Consider the following 25,594-nt stretch of genomic DNA (forward strand, 5'->3'; position numbering starts at 1 on the left):
TGAAGTATGTTGTGAGAGTGGTATGTGAAGGGCAGTAGACCCTTTCTATAGATAAGCAGGTCGTCTGTTCTGACAGTCGAAGTCACATGCATAGTGGTATTTCCTGTAATAACACCTTGAAGTGAGCACAGAGAAGAGTACAACTAACCATTGAGTCAAGATAAACACAGAAATGCTATGAACAGAACTGACACTTGAAAATGATCTTATGTGCATTTATATCAGTTGTACAGAATGGAAGTCTCTAGCGTCTTTTATATTCGAGGTAGGTTTGGCAGCTAAAGATAGTGTGGGACAACATTTGTAATTTTTTAATATGAATGCCATCTTAAGAAAAGTTATGCCTGTGGATTTTCTAAGAGCAAAGCTTGACCAAAACATAATCAATTTGATGACTGTGACTAGATGACAACATATTTAACTCGTGCATTTCTTTAGGTTGCTGCAGTCCTGACTCTACCATTCGATGTTGTGAAGACAAAGCGTCAGATCCAGCTAGGGGAGATGGAAGCGATGAGAGGTAGGGGCCTTGATTTTGGATCCATTTCCCTGTACTGGTGTTCATAGGGGCATATAGAACACAGCAAGATCTTCAGTACAGATTTCTACTTTAAATGATCTACTGCATTATTAGAATTGCAAGATAAGGAAATGAACACCTAGACATTTGTCATCAGCTGCTGGGCTTCACTGATGAAATACATTTTTCCAAGAGTTTGTGCCTTCTCATCTTGCTGGCCTGAGGCACTCAGTAAGTTGTATCGTAAGCCTGTTTCTCACTTTTAAGTGCACAGTATCTCTTAACCATAGACTCATCAGTTTAGTATTGCCAAATGTAGGTCCTGCCACTTTAACCTCAGTAATTTTTTTGAGAAAGTAACCAAAACAGTGGATCATGGTTATGGAGTGCATACAGTATATCTAGACTTGGCTAAAGCCTTTGACACTATTCCCTATGCAGGCATTATTGATGGACTTGTAAATATGAATATAAATCCTCGTACTGTGTGGTGGATAAGAAATTGGCTGTCTGACAGAACCCATTTGGTTAGAGTCCCAGATGCTACTGGTGCAAAGTCAGTGGCCTCAAATTAAATGCAAAGAAAATGTAGCATTGTTCATTTTGGTAAACAAAATAGTTTTGCACACCTTACATGTGAATGCACCCCTCAAATCAGACACTGTTGTAAGGGGTCTGGGTACTCTTGTTGATAATTTGTTATCGTTTGACCATCACGTTTCCACAGTAATTCAGAAAGCCTTTTATTTGGTTCATCTAATTTCCAAAGGCATCTCTGCTAGATCAAAAAATGTCTCAATTCCCTTTTATTTGTATCTTATCAGATCTGTTATTGAGTATTGCGTATCTTCTGGCATGTATTTGTCTAAACATATCTATACAGCTTGAGACCTCAGAGATTCATAACTAAAAATATCAGTGGCTTCAAAAATCTTAATTATCAGGAGAGACCGTCTGCTCTTTCTCTGTACTGAGTCTTTTAGACCCCTCTGTGATGATCTGTGTCTAGCCTTTCAAGTCATGAAAGGTCCAGCCCTATTTGACCTCCTCTTTCTTTGCAGAACTAATGGTACTTCCAAATACTCTGTTAAAGGAACTTAACCTTCATCAGCAGGTAATCAAGACACATTGGTGTGATAGACTTAGTTCCAGAGCAGAAGAATACAAACTTCCACTATGTCAACCAGAGTAGCACCCTTGCCACCTTCAAGATAAACTTTAGATAATTTGGATGGGCAGCCTCAAATTTCTCCCAGTCTGTCTCCTGTTATCTTCCTTGCAGCTAGAGGTAACTTTTGAATGGGTTTTTTTGGCTAGGCTTGTAAGGATTTGCAAACTAATTACCTAGTGCTTACCTATGAACCTAAGCTTGTACAACAGAACTCCTAATTGTTCTGTGCCCCATTATCATAGATGATATGGCCTTGACTATGACATAAGTAAGTTGGGCTTTAGGTGGTGGAACCAGCAACTTCAGGAGAATGCTCAAGTCAAAAACATAAGTCTAGGTGGGGGTGCAGAAGGTGCTAGTAAATTCTGCTGGAAGACTAAACATTGTAGGTTGGCACTGAAGTGCATGTTCCCAGTGAAGCTTATATGAGCATTCTACATATGAGTGGTTTGAAGACTGGACTAAAAAGAAAAAAATATCTCAGGCTATGGATGTTTATGCCTTGGTGCTTTCTTTCACCTTCCCTATTACTCTGGCAAGAAGCATCATCACTTGAAGGCTAATCTAATGTGAAAAGAAGACCCCCCCCCCCACCACCAAATGGGTGAAGTGGTCTGCTATACTGGATAAAATGGCGATATAACTAAGATCAGTAAGGAAGTGATGTTTGGTGATAGTAGGTGTTTAATCTGTTGATCAGAAGTCATGAACCCATAATTGGCATCATACTACAGGCTATATTCTGTGCTGCAGAGTGCTGTAGGTGGCTGAAACATTTGCCCCTGCTTCTGGATATGCACTAACCAGGCAATGCATTGATGTTACAGTATACTGTAGTGTGGCAAATTGCAGTACTCCTATGATTGTGCCTGAGGTTACCCCTCTGTAGTAGAGCCTGTTCCACCCCCACCATATACAAGAATGAACATCGTAGTCTGTTTGATCACAGTCCTTTGACTGACCACTTGACTGTCATGTTGGTGCTAGAACCTGAGTCAGGATATTGCCATGCGTCTGAAAGTTGGCTTGGCCCACGAGATGCGGTTGGTGCTTAACTGTACGATATTAACATAGATAGTTTGTGTGTACTTGTAGACTGGAGAGTAATGAGTTATGTGGTTGTATTTTAGGTGATGGTTCTAGAATTTTCTGGGATTATTGAGTTACCAGCTCAGGGACGGGATAATCTGTATACCCTTGATAATTTTGATATGGTGTATGGAGTAAGATTGAGAAACTGTTTGCTGGATACAGCTTGGCGAATGGAAGTTTAATTTCCCAAGTTCTGATTACGTGTAGTACATCCTTTGGGATGGCAGTTAATAAGATCAAAGATGATGGGCCACCCCTGGCAAATGCACTTGTATCTAATGGACTTTGTTTAGATATTATAGACCATATAAATACGTGAAGTTCTGGTTGACTGAGATGAATGGGAAGAACAACACAGCAGCTATGAGTTACCATGTGTATTTAATTTGGTATTAACTGGCTGGGGACGGATGGCAAATGATTCCTGTGTACTCTAGTACTGCTTCTGTTATGACATTTCATGCTGTTTATTGATTCAACATATATAATGATGTTCACAAGCATATCTGTGTCCCATCAGCCAAAGACTTGTACTTCGTATCTATAACCGGTGTCACAGAGTACATGTTTCTCCAGCACTTGCAGTAACATACCTTGTTGTAGCAGAGTTTGGAACCTGAAACAAGTTGCCCTTGTTTAGTTGGCTACTTAAATAACTTTACACTAGCATATTCCTACCAGTCATCATGGTTAGTCTAATGTGACCTTTTTAATGTCACCAGCTGTATTAATGTTCTTCAGTGCATTCTGATACATGTCCTGCAGTGTACCCAAGTATATCTTTGCTGTACATCCACAATGATATACTCAAGTGCAGAACTGTACCCCCCCCCCATGTGTACTCTTTGAAAGCTGTGATAATATAGCCATAGGTCAACAGCTCTTTCCAAGCACGAGTACCTCGAGGGGGCCTTCTTCCCTGCCTCTGGAAAAATACTGGATTTCCGGAGAGAACATCTGCAGGATGATGGTAAGGGACTGGATATGCATCTGACTCTGAGAAAAGCTGGACACAAAAAGAGATTGGAAGTAGGGACTTATAAAATCATTAGGAACTTGGATGGCTTTTAGAGTAGTTGTGTCCACTTTCTTTTTGAAAGGTCAGACTGTGTTACAGACCCAGCTCCCCATGTGTATTGAGTGACTTTTGTGATGAGCCAAATGCACTACCTGCTGTATTTGTTGTTCAGCCCTTGGAAGAATTGGGGAGGTGGCATTCTGTTCTGTCTTGGTGATTGGGGGGATACATTGTCAATCATCATTGCATCCTTCCAAAGAAAAGGCATTGTCATATCACTGTTTTTGCACCACTGTGAAAGCAAAATGCTTAAATCCATCCATATTTTTATTCTTCACCCCAAAAAGAAAGTATATACCCCAGGAAAAGGAAGATTTAAACTGTCCATTTGAGAATTGAGAGTGCACTTTAGAGCATTCCTGCAAACCAAGAAATAAATATAGATGTTCTAACTGAAGTCACTGTTGCGGTATTCCAAATAGATAGATTTTCACTGCTGCATCTGCCTAAGGTACCAAAGCTCTTAGCTTCCCTGCAGCATAAGTCTGGTGTATGACCTCAGCTCACATGTTCATTAATAGATGTATGAGTGTAAATGCTCACACTATCTCGTTCACAGCAAAATAGCAGGTTTCAAACCCATGGGTCTGATCTTCCTATGGTCATGTGTACCGTTTAGCTCGTTGAATTCAGCTAAGTGCCGTATCTAGGAGCCTTCCTTCTTGTTTAAATTGTTTCACCCCTCCTAGCATCTAACAAAAATATAGTAAGTGTGAGTTAGCAGATTCCATAAAAGACCTCCATACCCAGTGTTTTCTGCCTAGGCACAGACGAAGATTATAAAGCTTTTTCCATTTGCCAGTTCTTTGCGCCCAAGACTCTGAGCTCCCATTTGTCTTTGTTGAACATTTTCCTGAAGACCCAATGACTGAAGCGACTGGCCCACTCCAAGATTGCGGACCATGCCATACCAGATATACCTCATAAGAAGAGACTCAAGGGGCCTTGGCCTGATACTCAGTCTGTCCAGTCTGATTGCAGTGTACCTGCTGATGTTACAGAACCTGCAGTACATTTGACTACCCGTATCATGACCCAACTGGAGGCCAAATATGGCCTCAGAAGACCACGCATCCCAAGAGACTACAACTGAGAAGCAGGAAGTATGCATCATTATTTCAGAAGGTCAGGAAGGCATCCTGCAAATTCTAGTTAGAGAAGAGATTTCTGGCAAACTGAGACATGCCAGAGGTCAGAATATTTATTTTTCGGAATGCAGCACTAACCTCTGGATCATTTTCACACTCAGCGTGGGAGCAGTGTCTGGTTAAGTGACTTGCACAGAGTTGCACATTTAGGCAACGGAGCCTTTGGGATTCAAACCTTGCACCACTGGACTACAGGAAACTGCTCATTAACAGCACCGTAATCCTGTAAGACAACTGCCAGACAGTCTTGGTTGAAACAGAAGTCACCCTAAAGAAAAAAATTATAGAAGACCAAATGTTTCCTGAACTCCTCCATCTAGGGAGAAAAGAGTGAATGGATTTCTCTTGGGGTTGCTTAAAGCTGTAATGATTCCTAAACCATCTTCTTTTTCCTGCTCCTCCTCCCACTCCACAGATGGTTACTGATTAGTCATCTTCTTCTGAGGTGGAGGAGCCCCCTGAGTCTGATAACCATTCTGCAGGCTACTCATCTCAGATTCATTCTCCTGGCAATGTCCACCTCAAATGATTCTCTGTCTCCTGATTCCCCTGTGGAAGAGTCTTCAAAAACTGTTGTCCATGATTTTCCCCAAAGCCTACATAGTTACCCTAGATCTGAAAGACGCATGCTCCACATTCCCATAGAAAAGACTTACAGGAGGTTCTTGCATTTCAGAGCAGGTTTTGAAGCATTATCAGTTTTGTGCTCTGCCTTTGGCTTGTCTACTGCACCCAGGGTATTCTCAAAATGCCTGTCTCCAGTGATAGCCTTCTGCAGGTCAAAGGGCATTCAGATTTATCCGCAGCTAGGCACCTGCCTCATTCAAGCAATGAATATAGAAAAACTCAAATCATATTTGTTATATACGCAAGAAACCCTAGCCAACCCAGGGTTCACAGTCAATATCCAAAAGGCTTGGACCATCCCCATGGACAGGATTCTGTTTATGGGGGCTTTGTTGGACACCTGTCTTCAAAAAGATTTCCTTCCATCAGAGAAAGTAGCCTTTCTAACACAAGGTTTTTAAAAGCTTCTTCACAGGAGGCCCCTCGCTGCCAGAGAGTTCCTCAGAGCTCTAGGTTACATGGCCTCTTGCATCCTTATGATCCCCCTATGAGGAAGTTGCAGTGGTACCTCAGAAATGGGTGGTGCCAACATTCTCAATCCCTCAAATTGTTGAAACTTCTCCCTTGAGTCAGGAAAGACCTTGTCTGGTGAGCACGAGTCTGCTCCTTCAATCTAGGCCTGCCCTTCACGATAATTTCTCAGAACCAAACATTGACCACAGATGCCTCAGATATAGCCTGGTAGGCATACAACAGCAGCTTATGGACTCAGGGCAAATGGGACACCCAGTTCAAAAACAACACATCAACCTAAAAGAACTGTTGTCAGTCCAAAAAGGCCTGATAGGCTTCAAAGACCAGTGGTAACCAGGCATAATCCTAGTAGACACAGTACCACGGCTATGTGGTACATAAGCAAGGGGGTCTCGCTTTTACTCTGTCACCTAGCCATGGATCTTTGGTAAACAACAAACTCCATAGGTCTGCACCTCATGGCTCATTATCTACAAGGAAAAAGAAATTAACTGACTGATCGCCTAAGCTGGAGTCTTGTCAGACCCTCATGAGTGGCAGTTGCATCGGGAAGTTTTTCTCCGTATAGACCAAGAATGGGGTGTACGAAAGACAGACCTTTAGCCACAAAATAAAACTCTCCTACTTGAAAAAGTTTTAATCATTTGCCAAAACCAAGTTAGCCTGGAGGAAGGATACCTTCTGTTCCTCTATACTTTCCCTCCAATACCCTTAGTCCCAATGGTATTACCGAAAATAAGTGAGGAAGGGCCAAGGTTGATTCTAGTGGCGCAGATTGGCCAAGGTAGCAGTGGTATCCCCTAATGCTCAGTCTCAGCAAGAAGGATCTGTGGCTGTTGCCCTAGGTGGTGGACCTGTTGATACAGAACAAGGGCACCATCACACACCCCAACATGTACACTGTCAAATTGACAGCTTGGATGATATTTTGATCCTCTGGATGGGGACATCTCTTGACAAACAGGTCCTGGACATTTTGAAAGAAACCAGAAGACCTAGTACAAGAAAATGTTGCCCTGCCAAATGGAAGAGATTTACTGTGTGGTGCAGACAAAAGGGACATAACTTCTTCACTCTCATGGTCCCGCCACATATGCAGCCTTTCTCAAAGGGGTGGCCACTAAGGACATTTTAAAAGCAGCTACTTGGTCCTCTGTGCATACCTTCACCAAACCTTATCAACTTCCAGCCTTTTCCATGTCTAGAGCTGGGTTTGCCACTACAGTTTTGCAGGGCATCCTGTCTTGTCCGTAAAATTCTCCCCACCCTCTTATCTTTGGGAATCATGCCATCTGCTAGGACTGCAACAGTGAAACACGAAGAACATGGTACAGTTATGTAAACTTATAATAATGTAGATGTTTGAGAATATTCCCTGTTGCAGTATTCTTTCCCTCCCTCCTTCCCCTCTTTCTCCAAAGGTTGGGGTGGGCATTTCCTCTCTAGATGCAGGTTGTTCCCTCTCCTCTGTTCAGATTAGGTTCAAGGTTACACACTGTAGCATCTTGGAGCGAAGACCCTTGACTTTAGGGACAAGCTAGGGGCTTCTTTCTGTTGGGGAGAAGGAAGAACTGATGTTATGGTGCCGCCTGACTCCTTTTATACCCAGAAATTTGTCAGAGCATCCGCCAGCTCCTGTAGGCTGACGTTCTCTGGTAGTCGAACCAGCCAAGGGCTTCCACTGCAGGAAATCCCATCAGTTAGGACCGCAACAGTGAATACACCTGAACATGTACATTTATGGTACGTTTACATGGCTGTACTTTCTTCTTGTCTAATCTTATTAGTGTGAGCTCATAAAGAAAGGCCTGGCATACTCCTCTATTAAAGCCCCACCTTTCAGCCTGTCTTCCCCTCCATCTGCCTGTTACGTCCAGCATACAATTTCTTAAAGGGGTGCCACATCTAATCCATCCAAATGAAACCTATATCCCTTTCTTGGGATCTCATCTTTGTGCTGGAAAAAGTCATTCTACCTCCTTTTGAAGCGGCTTCTGCTTCTACTGTCAAATTCTGGACCTGGAAAACTGTTTTGTTGCTGGCCTCACTTCTGCTAGGAGAGCCTCAGAACTGCAGGCACTCATGGCTTTCCCACCGTTTCTGTTTTTTTTCATAAAGGCAGAGGATCCCTGAGAGTCAGCCCATCCTTCATGCCAAACGTGGTGAATGAGTTGTCACTGTCAGGCCATCAGTCTGCCTATGTTCTTTCCCAACCGTCAGAACAAGGATGAAAGACTATTTCATTCTCTTGATGTGCACATACAACTACATCATTTGTAAATGAGTCCAACTGCTAGTTTCCTTCATGGATTCCAAAGTAGACCAGCCAGTGCCTAAGCAAACTGTTGCCAGCTGGATTTCTAAGTCCATCTTTTTGTTACTCATACCATGGCAAATCCTTGGCCTCCTTTTTGAAAGCTCATTCAGCTAGAGCAGTAGCCTTCTCCAGGGCCTTCTACAAAGGTAGACTGCAGAAGCTGCTTCCTGGTCTTCTGTACACACCTTCACTAAACATTGCAGAATAGATACTTTTTCCAGGTTCTGAGCTGCCTTTGCAAGGTCAGTCCACTCTGGACTCTTGGAAAATTCCCACCATTCTCAGCCATCCTTCCTTTTCCCTTAAGTTTGGTGAATCGTCCATCTGTTTGGAATACTGCAACAATGATTTCATTCAGGACATAGTAGAGTTGTGCAAGAATTTGCTATAACAGCAGATATCCTACTGATCACTGTTGCGGTATTCCTTCTCACCCTCTTTCATCCATTCTTGCACTTTTCTTTCTTCTCCTTGTTAATGGTCCAGTTTAGCAGACCCTAGGACCTGAAGGGGCTGTATCATTTCCTACTGCACCCACCCCTCCCTAGTTAACTACTGCTACTCGCTCAGATATCTTCATGCTGCTGGCTTGGAGGTAGTCTGAGGAATTATGCTTGTATGTCCATTCATGTACCCCCATGCTTGTGAGCTGAGGTCATATACTAAAAGTATGCTCCAGTGGAGGTTAGAGCTTTGGTACCCCAGCAGGATGTCAGCAGTGAAAATCCATTCATTAGGAGTAATGCAACATCATCTGCTGATAATTTAGTCTAGAGTTGTGACCAGTGTATCTGTTGGCACTGAAAATCAGTTGCTGTCCTTGTACCTTTTTTGGCAGTCTTTCTGTTTACTTTCTGCTCACATTCTGGATGGATGCATGTTAAACACTGTATGCACAGTCAGATAATCATGTGTGTTGTCTATTATTTCTCTGCATAAAGTGTGCCTTTCCATGGTATGTCATGACTTCTGCTTTTAGGTGTGGATTTGTTGCTGTTTGAAAAATGTTTACCAAAATGGACCACTTACACCTTTAGTGGAGCAGTGCTTCTGCCTTATATTTTTGATGTTTTGCAGTCCGTTGACTGCCTTTGAATGGATTGCCCATTGACCTTTTAATGGAATTCAGTTTTCTTCAAGATTTTTCTCTTGTTCTCTATCACCTTTTGTCTCAGTTGCAGGGAGGAGAAGGATGTATTTTATTTGTGTAGGTGTATTAACTGTTAAATTTCTCGGACTTTAGTAGAGGTTCAAAGCTGAAGTGTTTCAACTGCTGCTGTAGTACTTAATTACATTGTGTCTGCTAGTTTTAAAGAACAGTAGTATCTAGAGTGTGTGGTTTCCCTGCATTTGAGCTCTAAAAACAGCATTTTTACATTAAAAGGGTTTTCTAACTGCACTCTTGTGGCAGAAGTGTGCTGTAGCAAACCTATCTGAGTTGGGGGCTGCTAGCTGAAATCTTGTGTGTTTTCCTGATTGGCCTGTAGGCCTTGCTGTTGTAAAATTTTTCTAATTCTGTACAAGCCCAGTGTTTATGCTAGGCTGCTCTCTGTGCAGTGGCGGTTGGCTGTACCCTGCATAGATGTAAACACTATCAAGTTAAAATAATTATCTCTGCAACCTTCCCCAATCCCCTTACTGCTCTCGGAGCATCTGAGTTGCATGCAGAGCAGCATCACCTTGTTGGATCGCTACAGTTCACACTGAGTATAGTGCCAATTCGTCATCCATGTGCTATCATCTCAGTCTGGTTAAATCTCCCCATGCTTCTCCTTGGTTAAACCCATAGTAAAAAAAATGAAATCATGGATTGGTAATTACCTGCTATCTCTGTGGCCATCCTGGCGGAGATAGGTAGGCATCCTGAGGCAATGTAGCAATTGTTTCATGTATACTGACTACCACTTAATCCTGAAACAAACAAATACAGTATGTGACAGATGTAGTTATATTATGAAAATTGAGAGACGACTCTTGTATACTGACAGATCAAATGACAAACAGGTTGTCAGCACACGCACATCATTTCCCTCACTGAATAAGGTCTCAACACATAAACCATATATGCAGAGGTACTTGCAAGTAACTTACCAAAGCCTCAGAGACCTTCTACACGCTGCTGTCAGAAACCACATGCAAACAAAACCAAGTCGATACCAACCAGTAAGTATTTCCACAAGCAAGCCCCAAGGCAAAACACCACACATTTAAACATCTTGGTAATAGGAGACTCCATCATGAGAGACACAGATACCTTCCTCACCAGGTTGGATAAAGACAGGGTTACAGTCAGTTGCCTGTCAGGGGCCAGGATTCGTCAGACCCCACAGGCACTGAGGTCCATTTGTCAGCCTGGGAAAAGATTATTGACAAAATATGCTGCTTTGCCAGAGATGGTCTGCTCCTCCCTCTTCTAGGCTTCTGAATACTGACCAAGGCATTAGCCACCCACCATAGTGCCTTTTTTTGGCAGTGCCAATCAACAGATCTACCAATATAACAAATTCTTCTAATGCCAAGCTGAAGGTATTGCTGTTCAGTTCTAGGTGTTTTAACAAGAACCTCAATTCCCAGGAAGCTGTCCTTGCCCTGGAGAATGCTGACATCTGTACTGTTACAGAAGCATGGTTCAAGGCTGTGGAAAGCACCCCAACAGTACAGGGAAGCAGTGCCCATCATGCATTCATACCACCTTCTGAAAGGGGAAAAATGGAGAGGAGGTGTTTTCATTTACATAAAAAAACAATGACACCTCTAGATTGCTGAATTGGGATGAATCGTTTGAGCTACTCCATGTCCAGCTGACCCTAGGCAAAATCCCCCCACCATGTCATTGCTAGCTACAGGTCCCCAACCATGAACTATGAAAACCACTCCACATACCTGAAGTTACTAGAATCACTTACCAGTCAGCCCAACACACTACTCATGAGCAATTTTAACTATCCCTCCATAAAATGGGAAACCTACATGACCATAAACATGCAGGCTCAGAGATTCTTGGACTTTGTCAATGCAAATGCTCTGGAACAGTATGCGCTCCCATGAGGGGCTCAAATATCCTTGACACAGTACTCACAAACACGGAGGAGCATTGCACACACACCAGGCGTAATGTCCTCATTGGTAATATTGGATCATAAATCATTCTCTTTTGAAATAAGTCACAGTAGAACACCCATCAAACCCTAAAACTCTCGAGTTTTACCAAGCCAAATTAGGCAATTTTAAAACTCCCGAGTTTTACTAAGCCAAATTAGGCAATTTTAAAACTCCCCTAACCCTGAAAACACAGAGGCCTATGCAGAAGTATACATGAATGCCCTGTACAGCCACTTAAAACAACTGCACAGAAACAGCAATACCTGACCAAACTAAACCCAGGTCTAGCCAGAAAAACAAGTCACCCTGAAGGACTCCTAGCATAAATAGGCTACACAATAAAGGGAAGAAATTTCTGCCTAGAAGTAATTGGACGGTGCACAACAGTGAAAAAAAAATCCCTCATTAGTCTCAACAGGTAAATCAGGCAAATAGTCAAGTCTTTAAAAGCTAAATACAAGACTAAATAATCTCCCAAGCAAATGATAACCACAAAGCATGTTTTAGGGCTGTAGATAGCACTACCTATACACATCCAGAAGAAATAGTAAACCTGATGGCCAATAAATTAATCTCAAATTTCACCCCCTCATCACCTCCGGTCACTCCCCATAAAATACCCTGTACCATTCCTTTGCCAGTTGTCACAAAGGAACAGGTCATCACTGTACTCTCTAAAGTTAGAAACACTGCATCAGTGGGTCATGATGGAATGTAGCTCAAACATGACCTAGCAGACCCACTCAAATCTCTGTTTAATCACAATCTCCAGACAGGCTTTGTCCCAGTTGAGTGGAGGACAGCAACAGTCATCCCTTCATAAGGGGGGACCATCAGCAGACCCAGGAAACTACTGACCCATCTGACTAGCCTCATATACATGGCTATGGAAAGAATAATCATGGACCTAAATAACAATGACCTAGGAAATTTCCTGGTTTCTCAGTAGTAGCACTAAAATCTGAACCCCTGTGACTAGCATTCAGTAGTCCACTAAAATCTGAACCCCTGTGACTAACATTTGCTCTAGAACCTGCTGGAAAGCACTAGGAAACCTTAAACTGTTACAAGCACTCAACTCCCCTTGTTAATAAGGAGAAATTAATTGTAGGCACTAAACAGCCTATAATTGTAAAGTACCTTGCAAAGGTAAGGGAAAACAGCTCTTGTACTTTACAAAAAAAGCACCTAAACAGGCATGTCCAAGGGCCAGCTTCCAGTGATTTCTCCTGTCCACCTGGTGAATCTGGGCATACTGGGGCAATGCAGCAACTGCCTCATGTACACAGAAAACCCTCTCCTCCTACCACCCAGCACTACAACTTGCAAGAGCTGCAGTTACATAGCCAAACTGGAAGCAAAGCTCTCTCCAGCCAAGATTGTGGTAGAGTCTAGACAGTTAAGAGGAGAAGGTTAACACCTGAACTACACCTCAAGTAACACATAGCCCTTCAAAACCCACACCGTCCACACCCACACATAGCAACACTAAACCCACATATGCAGAGGCCCTTAACATTAACCTGCCCAGGCAACAAGGACCTCCGAAGCTGAAACGCAAACAAGCACCAGTCACAGCCAAAGTGACACATAGCTCACAAGCTCACAACACCAGTGTGCCACCCAACAGCATCCCCTAAGGCAAGACAATGTACCCAACACTTTAGTCATAGGTGACTCTATAGTCAGGCACACTGATGTCCCACTCAACCAGGCTGAACAAAGAGAAAATTACAGTCAGCTGCCTGTTGGGTGTCAGGATCCGCCACATAACGCATGCACTCAAGTCACTCCACAACAAGTACAAATATGACTCTGTCATTGTCCATGTTGGAGTGAACGACTTGAGACATACCTCCCCGGACTACATAAAAAGAGACAATGAAGAGCTGTTGGATCATGTAGCCCAGGCAGGTATGACCCTAGCCCAGAGTAGAATCCTGCCTTCACCCAGAATGATACCACAGTATAAGGACAAAATGATTGACTTCAACAATTGGCTAAGCTTCTGGTGTCATTCAAAAGGGATCCAGTATCGGTCTGCCTGGGATGACATGTTCGACAAACCACGATGCTTTGCCAGAGATTGTCTGCAACTGTCATCCCTTCAGGATATTCACACCTCCAGGCTAGTTGCCCAACATAATGCAGCTGAAATTCTCCAGGTGCAACTAACACTAGGTAAGACTGCAATCCAAATTGTATCTTGCTACAGATCCCCCACCATGCCTCAAGATTCTCACTATAGCTTTCTAAACATACTGGTAAATATTAATATACAACCAAACACCCTAATAATGGGTGATTTCAACTACCCTGCCATTAACTGAGAAAACTACTCGGGTACCAACATCTTTTCCCAACGGTTCTTGGAATTCATAAATTCCAACACCCTGGATCAACTAATCCATTGTCCCACTAGGGGCTCCAATATCCTAGACCTGGTCATTACCAACATGGGAGATAGATGCTCCACACCAGTGGTCACCCCCCTCATTGGTCAGGTCTGACCATAAGCAAATCGCCCTTGACATCCATATCCCACCCCCCAGTAAGGAAACCTCCGTAAAAAAACTTCTCCAAAGCCAACTTAATGCTACTCAAGTCAGAAGTGACAAACTTCATGACACCCATGCAAGACGGGAGCTGAAAGTTTGACTGCTGAATCCTACACTAAGGCACTGTATGAGCACATTCACTCGTGCATGAATCATGCCATCCCAAATAGAACCAAGACACTCTCCTCCAAAAAAGGAAGCCAATCTCGTGGTCCCCTGCCGTAAACAAAACTATACAACAGAAGGAAGAAACTGTTGCAGAAAAGAGGAAAATCCCATGATGCAAAGAACTCTCCTACCAGCCTCATTAAGAAGCTGAGATCCATCATATAATCCTCCAAAGCTAGTTACGAAAATAAAATTGCCAAAGATTCCAAAGACAACCACAAGGCATTCTATAGTTATGTCAAGAATCTAAATGGCAATGCTCAGATCTGTTCTGAGCTACAACAGAATGGCATTAAATATACTGATTCCAAGGATATTGCCAGTATTCTGGCAGATCGATTTAGTGCCAACTTCACCCCCCTCTCACCCCCTAAAGGGCTCATCTCAATACCAAAAGATTGCCAAATTCCAGTATTCATGGCCACACAGGTAGAAACCGTACTCTCCAAAGCTAAGAATACAGCATCCATGGGACCAGATGACATCCCGGGCTGTGTACTACATGAACTACAAAATGAACTGGCACCTCACCTAAGTGTCATGTTTAATTATAGCCTCACCTCAGCCATCGTGCCCACTGAGTGGCGCACAGCTACAGTTATCCCTCTCCACAAGCGGGGATCCACCTTGGATCCCGGGAACTACCGTCCCATCAGTCTGATGAGCCGGATCTGCAAGGGTGTGGAACGCATTATCATGGAACTTATAAACAAAGACACTGGCAACCTTCAAACACAGGACCCCACCCAGTTTGAGTTCTTGAAGGGCCGATATTGTCTCCTGAACCTGATTGACTTCGAGTCAATCTCCAGAGCTTTGGACGAGGGTAGGGCGGTCCTCACAGCCTGTCTGGACCTTGCCAAGGCCTTCAACACCATCCCCCACTCTGGAGTCATAGATGAACTTACTAAGCTGAGCATAAATTCCCTACATCACTCGATGGGTTGCCAACTGACTTACTGACAGAACCCAGACTGTAAAAGTAGCCGACTCCAAATCCAGCTCCAGACAAGTGGAGTACCTCAGGATTTAGTCCTGGGGCCACTCTTGTTTGGCATCTACTTCTCTGAAGTACAGGCCAACACTAAGGGACTCTGGCTAACAAAGTTCGAAGATGACTGCAAACTGGGAGCCATTATTGAATCCCCAAATGATGTGGATATTCTACAAAAGGGCCTTACAGAAACAGATGCTTGGTGCCAGAGCCATGGGCTCAAGCTTAATGCCAAGAAATGTATAGTTATCCCCTCTGGGAAAAAACATGTACCCATGAATTTACCACATAGGTGGCAGTATACTAAACACCGAATTACCACATAGGTGGTAGTATACTAAACACCGAATTACCACATAGGTGGCAGTATACTAAACACCGAAAGCATGATGAGAGACTTAGGGACACAGGTGGACAGTGGTCTCTCCTTCGATAACCACATCGCCACAACAGTCAGGAAATCCTTCTATATGGCATACCTCATCACTAAGGGCTTTTCATCCAGAAAAAAAGGAGGTCATTGTCCCACTGTACTCATCCCTCATTACACCCATTATAGAGTACAACACCCCATTTGGTATGTACCTCACAAGACATCTGCAGCAGCTGGAAAGGCCGCAGAAGTACCTCACTAAAAGAATCACAGGCCTAAAGCAGATGCTCTATGCTGACCATGTAAAAAAACTCCAGCTATACTCTGTAGCATATTGTCTACTCAGAGGCAATCTCTGCTTAACATACAAGGCCATGTCAAACCCTGAGCTGTTGGACATGCTCCACTTAAAGAAATCCCAATCCCTCAGAGCCACACCCTTCAGGGATCTAAACCTTGTCATCACAATGAACAAAACATGCTGGAGGGATAGGTTCCTGACCCAGAGACTCCCCATACTCTGGAATAGACTGCCCATACATGTCAAGCAGATCGCTTCCTTGGCTCTCTCCAAAAGGAACCTTGACGATTGGATGAGAGAGAGGAAATTCACCCCGGGGATCACGACAGTCACCCTGCTAGACAGGGGTCCAGGGATGTAAATATTGTGGGAAGAAATATCCAGGGAATTGTTATGGCTAGGCTTGTATAGGCCCTAGGGCCAATAGCCTAGTACCAACCTTATGAACCTATGACTCTAGATGCAACCCAGTTCAGCTTGTCAAAGGCAGGTCCTGTCTGCTTAATCTGGTGGACGTCTTTGAGAAGGTCACCAAGGCCATGCATGTGGGTAAGACCCTGCATACCACCTACCTTGACTGGCCAAGGCATTTGACACAATACCCCACTTAGGTATTATAGATAAACTCACAAAATTGGGCATGAACCTCTGTCAGCAGAGGGATAGCTAGATGGCTCACGGATAGGATGCAGGTTACAGTGGGGGAATCTACATCCAGCAAGAGGCCAGTCACCAGTGGGTTACCACAGGGCTCGGTGGTGGGCCCCCTCCTATTTGAGATATACTTCTCAGATGTCAAGGTAAATGTAGATGGCCTTTGGCTAACCAAGTTTGCTGATGACTGTAAGTTGGGGGCAATCATAGACTCCCCAAAGTATGTTAATATCCTATAGAAAAGTCTGATGCAGACTAATGATTGATGTCAGAGCCATAGCCTCCAAGTAAATGCAGAGCAGTGCATAATAATACCCTTTGGGAAATCAAATACCCCTCAAATTATAACATTGATAGTACCCCCTTAACAGTGGACCCAGTGGTGAGAGATCTTGGGAACTCTGATAGTAATCTGAACTTTGACCACGATTTGTCCACGGTGGTGAGGAAATCCTTCTATGTGGCTTAGTATATAAGGTGAGGGCATGGCATCCAGATCTAGGGATGTCATAGTACCATTTTACTAGGCCCTCATCAGACCATTATATAAATAATGTATTAAAAATATGTCGTATGAACCGATTAAAAGCCCTATTGCTGTATTTAGTTTCCTACAAATTACTGAAGAGTGATCTGTGCCTGACCTGAAATGCAGTCTCTGACCCAGCCCTGATGTAAATGTTGCATATTTGCAAAACTAACTGCATGAGGGTTACCCACTTCAAAGATCTAAACCTGATTTCTGACATGAATACTGTGTGCTGGAGAGAGAGGTATGTGCCCCAGAGATTGAGGAATAGGCTTCCTGTTCACATGAAGCAGTGCCCTTCTTTGACCATCTTCAAGTGCAATCTGGACCAATGGATGGTAAATCGCAAAATCACTCCTGGGGGTGGTGTCCATGTTCCTTATGGATAGAGGCAGTCTGTAAAATTTGTCAACCCCCCCCCCCCCCATTGACCCTTATTATCTTTCCCCTAGGGATAGACAATTGTGCGAAATCTGGGTAAAACTGGCTAGGCATGTAAAGGCTGTTGAGCCGTTAGTTTAGTAATCACCTATGAACCTATGATGAAAATAAATACACAGGAGAGTACTGGATCGTGGACCAGTCATACACTATTCCACTAGTAACTTCCTGTATTCACAATTTTCTTACTCTCACTAGAATCTGTTTGTGTATCATATGATTCGGACGTGTTGCAGTCCATTTCCTCAGCTATAGTGCATCACCACCCCCTGCAGTTTTCCCAGCAGCCACCTGTTTAGGGCCAGCTGTTAAGCCATGTTGAAATCCAGGTAGACCTATCACTGTTAAGCCATGCTCTGATCTAGTCACAAATCTGGATCAGGTTTGACTGATGGCTATTTTTAGTTACAGACCCCTGCTGTTTTAGCCATATGCTGATCAACCCATCTTTACTAAAGGATGAACATCTCTGTGTAGGCTGTCGACACTGGAAGTTTGTGTACTATGGCTCTACACTTCTGAGAACCCCAAGAATAGCATGATAAAACAGTGATGTTGTAGCTTGGGAAGTTGATGAAGTTGGTGAGTCTCAAGTGTGATGCCACTTGAACACTTGGCTCATGGTATGAATTCCTGACAACTTGTGCACAAGGAAGTAACAAATGGCTTTTCTTTTTACTAATTTTTGCTTCTTACAAGTGAGAGCTGAAGAGAAAGACCTCAACAGCTGCAGAGTTTCAGGGTTTGAACTGTGTGACAAAGGGTATGTTGCATGTAAGCCTTTAATGACAACATGGAGTTAACTGCAAAGTTCTCAGTTCTGTTATTGACTGACAACTACAGGGGGAATATTTTCAGTGATGGGTGGTGTGATGTTCAGGATAGCCTGTAGGATAGCCGGGAACATACAGTAAGAGAGTTTCAGCTGTTTGCAGCATGGTGTCATTTACTGGTGAAGCTGAAGGTTAAAGAACACAGATTGTTGTTATGGTTGGTGAAGCTATCATAATCTCAAATGGTTGATAATGGATGTTGAAGGGATTTGATAGTGAGGCTTGTTTTTGATGGGAAAGTGAGACAGACTTACTAAAGCAGTCCATTTTATTTTCTTTGACAGTGAAAAAAGAGAAGATCTCCTCCTCTACATGGATGCTGATGCGAAAGATCTTGGCAGAATCAGGGGCCCGGGGACTGTTTGCAGGTATTTAAACAGAACAATCAATTTCAGTGCTTTCTTTTCTCTGTGCTGTAAAGCTTTTATCCATTGTAATGGCATTTCAGTGTCAGAAGTAAAAACTGCAGTATGTCACCATTATGCAGCTTTATATTCTGTTTCAACCCGTTTTCTATTGCAGAAAATTGTTTGCTTTTACACATTGTTCTTTTAAATCAGCTGACCAACAAGTTTGCTTATAGTAAATGGACACTGGGTTTTGTAAAATGTTTGGCCATTTCTCTCACAGTAACAGGCAGTGGTGAAGGCTGCCCTCCTGAAACAAGTATCTAGGAAGGCTGGTGGGATACAGGAATGCACAGGAAAAGGTTTCCCCAGTGAAAGACATTGTCTATCTTTATGAACATTGGATAAACGTTTGGTGAAATCCCATTGTAGAGAACTCTGTGTAGTTGTGCAACAGCACTTGAGCTTTGTCTCCTGCTGTGAGCAATCAATCGTACCAGCAAACAGCTCAAATTATCTTTGCCACTTTGACAGATACGAAATGGAGGGGAGACGAGTTTAAGAACTACAACTCAGGCATAATAAAAGAATGAAAATTGGCCACTTAAGAAAAAAAAAGAAATGTCAGGCACTGAGAATATTGTTCTGTGTGACTATCCCGGTTTGTCTTTTAAGTAGTCATTGAAAAGCAATAAATGGTAATTATACCTGACTGACTAAAAGAAAGCAGGGTATATGTGAAAACACATGTAAAGTTAATGCATTGACAGGAGCTTAGGGGTTATGATGTAATATTTAAAAGCTAAACATTGCATCGTGGGATACCTAAAGGTAGACTAAAAAAAAATCAAGATGCCAGACTCCAAGTGATCAGTCTCTGGAATTACATTTAAACATGTGAAAACAAGTATGTAGAGTCCAAAAGTTGTGTTAAACTGTAGGAATCATCAAGACATGATAAAATAAACATGTTTTTTCAGGTTCCTATTACGTTATCGATAGATAACATAACTGAACAGCCAAAACATCGAAATAGCCGCATTTCGAAGTTCGTATTGTGGGATCACAGTACAGTGAAGACTGGGATATTTGACCTTTCCTCACTGTAGTGCGATCTCTGAGTTGGACTATATATTTAGCGGGGGTGTGGGGGGCACAGCCCCCCCACAATAAAAGTTTTGAAATGTGGTTGTTTCGATGTTTCGGACGTTCGATTACGTTATCTTTCAATAATGTAATATGACCCGTTTTTTCAGTCTGTGGGTATGGTTATCCTTTAATCTCATCACACTCCTTTTTTTTTTTTTTTTTTTCTTCTTCTCCCTATGATTGTTGCTGTCAAAATTACATCCTGACCCCATGTGCAAAAATGAGGAAAAAGGGTTGTTGGTGGATGGAATCCCTATTAGCCATAAATGTATATACTTTTCACATAGTATTTCCCTAATGCATCATCCTCTCTATTATGTAATTTTTCAAAATCTAGTCATATACATGAATGCAAGAAAAACAATGTGATTTTTTTTCAAGCCTAAACCATTATTTACAGGAATACAATACATTACACCCCTTTTTATGTTATTCCTTTTTGAACCACATATAAATTAAAAAAATATTTGTAATAATTCCTTTTCTAGACTTGTTGGAAATGTATACACACCATTCATATACCTTAATTTCTCCAGTAAGAGTAAATGACACCTTTTTCCCATGTTATCCAAAAATTCCTGTACGTATTGATCACTTGCCTAATTTTGTTTAGCAATTCCATCCATTGCTCTCATACATTTTCCTTCCCTCTAAATGTTAAGCCCATCAAACTTCAGTTTCCAAGAAATGTATTCTAGTTATGCTGACAGTGTCACCAAATCCTTTGTACTTATTTTTTGTTCAGACTTAAACTTGCTTTACTCAACTGAATTTCCACCCTTTATTATTAGTATCCACTATTAAATCCTCAACATTTGCTCTATATAAGTACTTTAAATTGTTCCATGATTCTACAAGCTCCTTCTACCATTGCTACACATTATTGTGTAACCACATTCATTACCATACAGTTTGGTGTTAGCATAATGACTGTTTGGTATCAGTGTAACGGTTAAGATGCTTATCTCACAGGCCAAGTACAGGGTTTGATTCTTACCTTTGAGGATAATTGTCTAGGATTAAAGTGGCCTATAAGTACAGGTAGCCTAGTACTTACCTATGAAAACAATAAGAATCTCTTATCTGCTCTGATCCTTCACCACTAGAACTACAGGATAAGATGCAAAAATTGAAACTTACCTATCAAAACACCAGCTAATTCCAAACCCAAATAAGACTAAGTTGATGATTTCCACTAACAAATCTACCAGGCACTGCTCCCCACCCATATGTATTCAATCGGCCAATGGTACCAAAACTGAGCCTCCAAATCAGGCCAAGCTCCTAGGTGTTGCACTAGATAACCGGCTAAAATGTGATACTCGTATCTCCCAAACTATCAAAAAAGTTAATTCTAAGCTTGGTGCTCTCTATAGGACCAAACCTTACCTAACACCCCAAGCCAAGTTAGCCACTGCCAGATCTCACCTTCTCTCTACCCTTCTCTACTACTCACACATCTTCACCAATTTGCGCAAGGCTGACCTTCATAACCTTGAATCCTGCTGCAACAAAATAGCAAAGTTTGCCACCAATCATCCCCATAAAACCCATCATTGTACTGCACTTCATCAACTTGACTGGCTAGAACTTCCCAACCTGTTAACACTCAACCAACTTACCCTCACCCACAAAGATATTCACAACCCCAGTAACTGCCCTGGAGTTTCAACCCTAGTCCAACTACATGTCAGCAGCAGGCCCCTTAGGTTTTCTGATAGGCCACTGCTCAATATTACACACAACTACCATGGTGACGCCCTCTACTCTTAACAAAATAGCTAAGTCCTGGAATGCTGTCCCTCTAAGCATACAAACCATTCCGTGCTATACTTCCTTCAAATTTAGATTAAAAGAACATCTTAAAACTAAGTAGCTCTGCCCCTGCAGTTCTCCTGGATAATTTCCGCTCTCCTAGTACTTTCTCGCCTCGTTTCTTTCACCTTTATACTGGTCAAACTATTTCTAGTTTTCATTTTTGCAATGATTGTTTACTTGCTGATACATTTAATACCTTAGTATTGCAAATTATTCTCTGTAAACCTGCTATGCACTATTATGTATCTTATGTGTCTTTTGCACCCTAACAGCTTCACATTTTATACTCAGTCATCCATTAATCTGTGGACTGCTGTTCTAAATTGTTACCTGTTTGTAATATGCTGTAACTTTTACCCATGTTGGGTTGGACCCAGAAATTGTTACTGTAATTGGTCTGTATTTTTGTGTTATATTTTTATGTATCTTGATATCGGAGCTTTTTTCCCCGGGTCTCCACTGAAAACAGGCTACGTGCCCATTTGGACACTACCTGGTAAACAAATGTAAATAAATAAAATAAAAGGGGTGTATACGGGGAATCACTTTAGGCAAGGTACAGTAAGAGATACCAAGAGGCATACGCCCTGAGATGCCAAACAAATGAGCTTGTCCCAGTGAGCGTCAAAGTGTGTGGTACGAATCCCACTGCGTGATGCAGGATATTTCCATGGCACATTGCTGACTCATGGGTAAAAGGGACACTTATGTGATGGGGATTGACATTAAGGTTAAGATGCTTACGTCACAGACACAAGATGTCTGGTTTGATTCTCATCTTTGAAGGGAAAGTGACTAGGCTTAAAATGGCTTGCAAGGGTGGCAAACCAAGTACTTGTCTGTTACCCTACAGACCTCTAAAACATGTATTATTTAAGTATGTATGTATAGCACATCTGTTAAGTACGGTGAATCACACAGTATATAGTTTATGTAGGTCAGGGCTCAAGTTCCACATCTGTCTTTTGGGGGGGCTGGTATAATGCTTAAGGTATTTATTTACATTACAGACACAAGGTGCAGGGTTTGATTCTCACATGGGGTAACTGGCTAGACTTAAAATGGCCCACAAGGGCAGTTAGTCTAATCTGTGAACCTGTAAACCATAGTAAGCAGAATGCCACTGACAGAACACCCCTGCTTGATGGCGCCGTATTGAAATGTTACTTGAAATACCAAGTGTCAAAAAAAAAAATTGAAAACAGAGGAGAAGAGTAAATCTTGAAAATTGCTCATCTCCTTAAAGCTTGTTTTTGAAAGGGGGGGCAACCCCCCCCCCACACACACACACACACACCTTGTATATACCAACTACAAGATCACCATACCTTAGGGGAAAAGGAATATTCCAAGAAATGTCATCACTGACTTAATTTTGGTTAGTCTTTTCTTTCAGCCATTCAGTCTCTGCATTTCAGGAGTCACTCTAGCAGGTCCCAACATTTCAAATGGTTACCCTGCTTGTCTTTGAGGCTGAATTTCTTCTGCAGTTCTCCTACTATCTGATGTCCCATTGAATGTGTTTAAATTAAACTTTGTGTGTTTTTAAAAATTTATTGTATTTTGTGTTGTAGTCTTTTAATGTTCTCCATGCAGTCTCATGATTTGTAGTGTCATGTGCCTCCTTTTTCTCCCTAGAGTACCATCTACAATCTATTTAACCAAAATCATGAGATCTTTAATATTTTTCTCTTCTGTACTGTAAATGTCTTAATTTAGTAAGTTTTTATCTTCTCCATCCACTTCATCTTCATTCTGACATTTTGATTCGTACATATTTTGTATGTCAATATTCTGACAATTTTGTTCATTTTCATGAACATTTTATTGCTCTTTGTATGCTGTCAACATCTTGTTTATGCACCATTTCAGCAAGATAAGCTTTTTCCACATAAACACTTTTGTTCCTGTTTTATTTTCTTCCTCAGTACAACTTAATTGATTGCAGTAAAATCAAAAATGTGTGGTACTGCCACATGTTCTACAAATGACAATGCAGTCTTTTGTGGAATGCCTCATTTTGCCACATTGTCCAGGTCTTATTTTTAAGCATACTTGCATTAAATGCTCCTTCGCCCCACAGTGAAAACACATTTTAGACCGGCCTCAGTAACCAAGCATTTCTTTTAATTTAATTAAAAATTATAACATAAGGTACATTTAAGACTTTTATCTATGTTCTAAACATTTCAACAATTTCCACCCACTATTCCATAATTTTCTTTCACCTACAGTTGTTTTCATTAAAACAAATGTTTTTACATTTCTCAGAAAAGAATACTTTCAGTTTATTTTCAGTAATATCTAAAGTCCAAAACTGAACATTTTTTTTTATTCGTGGTAGGACTTCCCTTGGTAACATAATTATTCCATGGCTCACAGAATTTAAGTAACAACACAAACCTTTCTGCTAATGCAAATGACTCAGTTACTTCACTGAACAAGTGATTGCCAGTGTGAATAAATGCCCTGATATGTTCCACCTTTAAACCAAATGAAGCTATGATTTTTATCCCGTACAAGTATCTTTCACTTGCCACACCTGATTTAAACCGTTTGTTGCATTACCAGTTGTTTTCTTGAAATGCCACCAAGTCTTTCTTCACAAAATATTACTGTTTGTTGTGGCTGCAGCTGATTACACTTTATTGCTACTTAAATCTGTCACCTTATTTTTTTGCAGTATAGTATTTCCTTTTCTCTTTGGTAGATAAAAAAACAAAATCCACCTGCACACTATATCTTTCCTTGTCATGCTCTCAAGATAGCTGTGTCTTCACTCAGCTGACAAACATTTTTACTGTTGTATTTCTTATTAATTTTGTGATTCTCCCAAAGTAGTTCTTGTATTCTGGCTTTCCCTGTGCTTTTGTCTTATCCACTATGTGATCATGAGTACAGATGTTAATACTGCTGGTAGTGTCCGGGGAATGTTTATTTGGTTCAGGATGTCTTCAAAAGTATGCCATTTCTGTTAAGTCTATGAAGGACCATTTATTTATGACTAAGGTTTATTTACCCTACAGCCAAAGATGATGGTAATGCAGTAGCTATGGCAGGGCAAAGGAGACAGCAGCCCCAGCCACAAGCTCTTTTCGGGGCTTCAGCTAGCACTGTAGAAGTGATTATTCACTGCAGCTCATTGGTGGGATCGCTTTGTTGAGCAGCTGCTCAGCTGTGAGAGTTCATCGCTGCGGGATGGGTTCACAGCAGTTTAACTGATTTGCGTACTGTGTATGAGTGTGTATGTGTCTGTGTTTGTGTGTGTGTGTGTGTGTGTGTGTGTGTGTGTGTGTGTGTGTGTGTGTGTGTGTGTGTGTGTGTGTGTGTGTGTGTATATGTATTTGTGTGAGAGAGATCTTTGCTGCATTTTTGTGTCTAAACAGAATAGCTTTGTCCAGTGGACCAGAGACATTTTTTTGTACTTATCTCTGGAGGGCCTTTTCCATTTTCCCCCTCAGTCCTGGCTATTAAGGATACAGTGCCAATTAACCTAGCTACAACTGATGACGTTATCCTCATATGTATTAATGATCCTATGTTTGTCTGTATGATGTCTAAGATATTGACATGCTTTGTTGGATATTATATTGTTTATTCCAAATTATTCTGATTTAAGATAAGTAAAAATGGAGCATATTTATTTGACATTGAGCAGTTTTGAGTCAGTATTTGGGTAGTTAAAATGCCCCTAAAGAATCATATTTTCCTTGACTTTTTACATCCTGGAGTTTAGTCACGAAATCTACATAATTTGTAGGGGACTAGATGAATTCATATAATATACACAATCCGTAGATGTTAGTAATTACATGAGAATTTACTAGTCTTGAATTGCTTTATTGGCTGTATGATCTGCAGTTTATCAAGTTAGCAGAGAAACAGGTAGGCCGAGAGAGC

General features: G+C 41.8%; 1 protein-coding gene across 5 annotated transcripts in view; it reads left to right on the top strand.

The window, feature by feature from the left end:
- Positions 1 to 25,594, top strand: part of LOC122788226 (solute carrier family 25 member 39-like) — a 389,064-nt gene that overhangs the window by 358,031 nt on the left and 5,439 nt on the right. For all 5 annotated transcript variants that reach the window (XM_044055249.1, XM_044055252.1, XM_044055251.1 and 2 more), the window contains 2 exons: positions 439 to 520; positions 18,665 to 18,748. In XM_044055249.1, the coding sequence (XP_043911184.1) occupies positions 439 to 520; positions 18,665 to 18,748 (166 nt within the window). The remainder of the gene's footprint in view (positions 1 to 438; positions 521 to 18,664; positions 18,749 to 25,594) is intronic.

This window comes from Protopterus annectens, chromosome 13.part0 (genome assembly GCF_019279795.1).
Source record: "Protopterus annectens isolate FY-2018-M chromosome 13.part0, PAN1.0, whole genome shotgun sequence".
Classification (NCBI taxonomy): Eukaryota; Metazoa; Chordata; order Ceratodontiformes; family Protopteridae; genus Protopterus; species Protopterus annectens.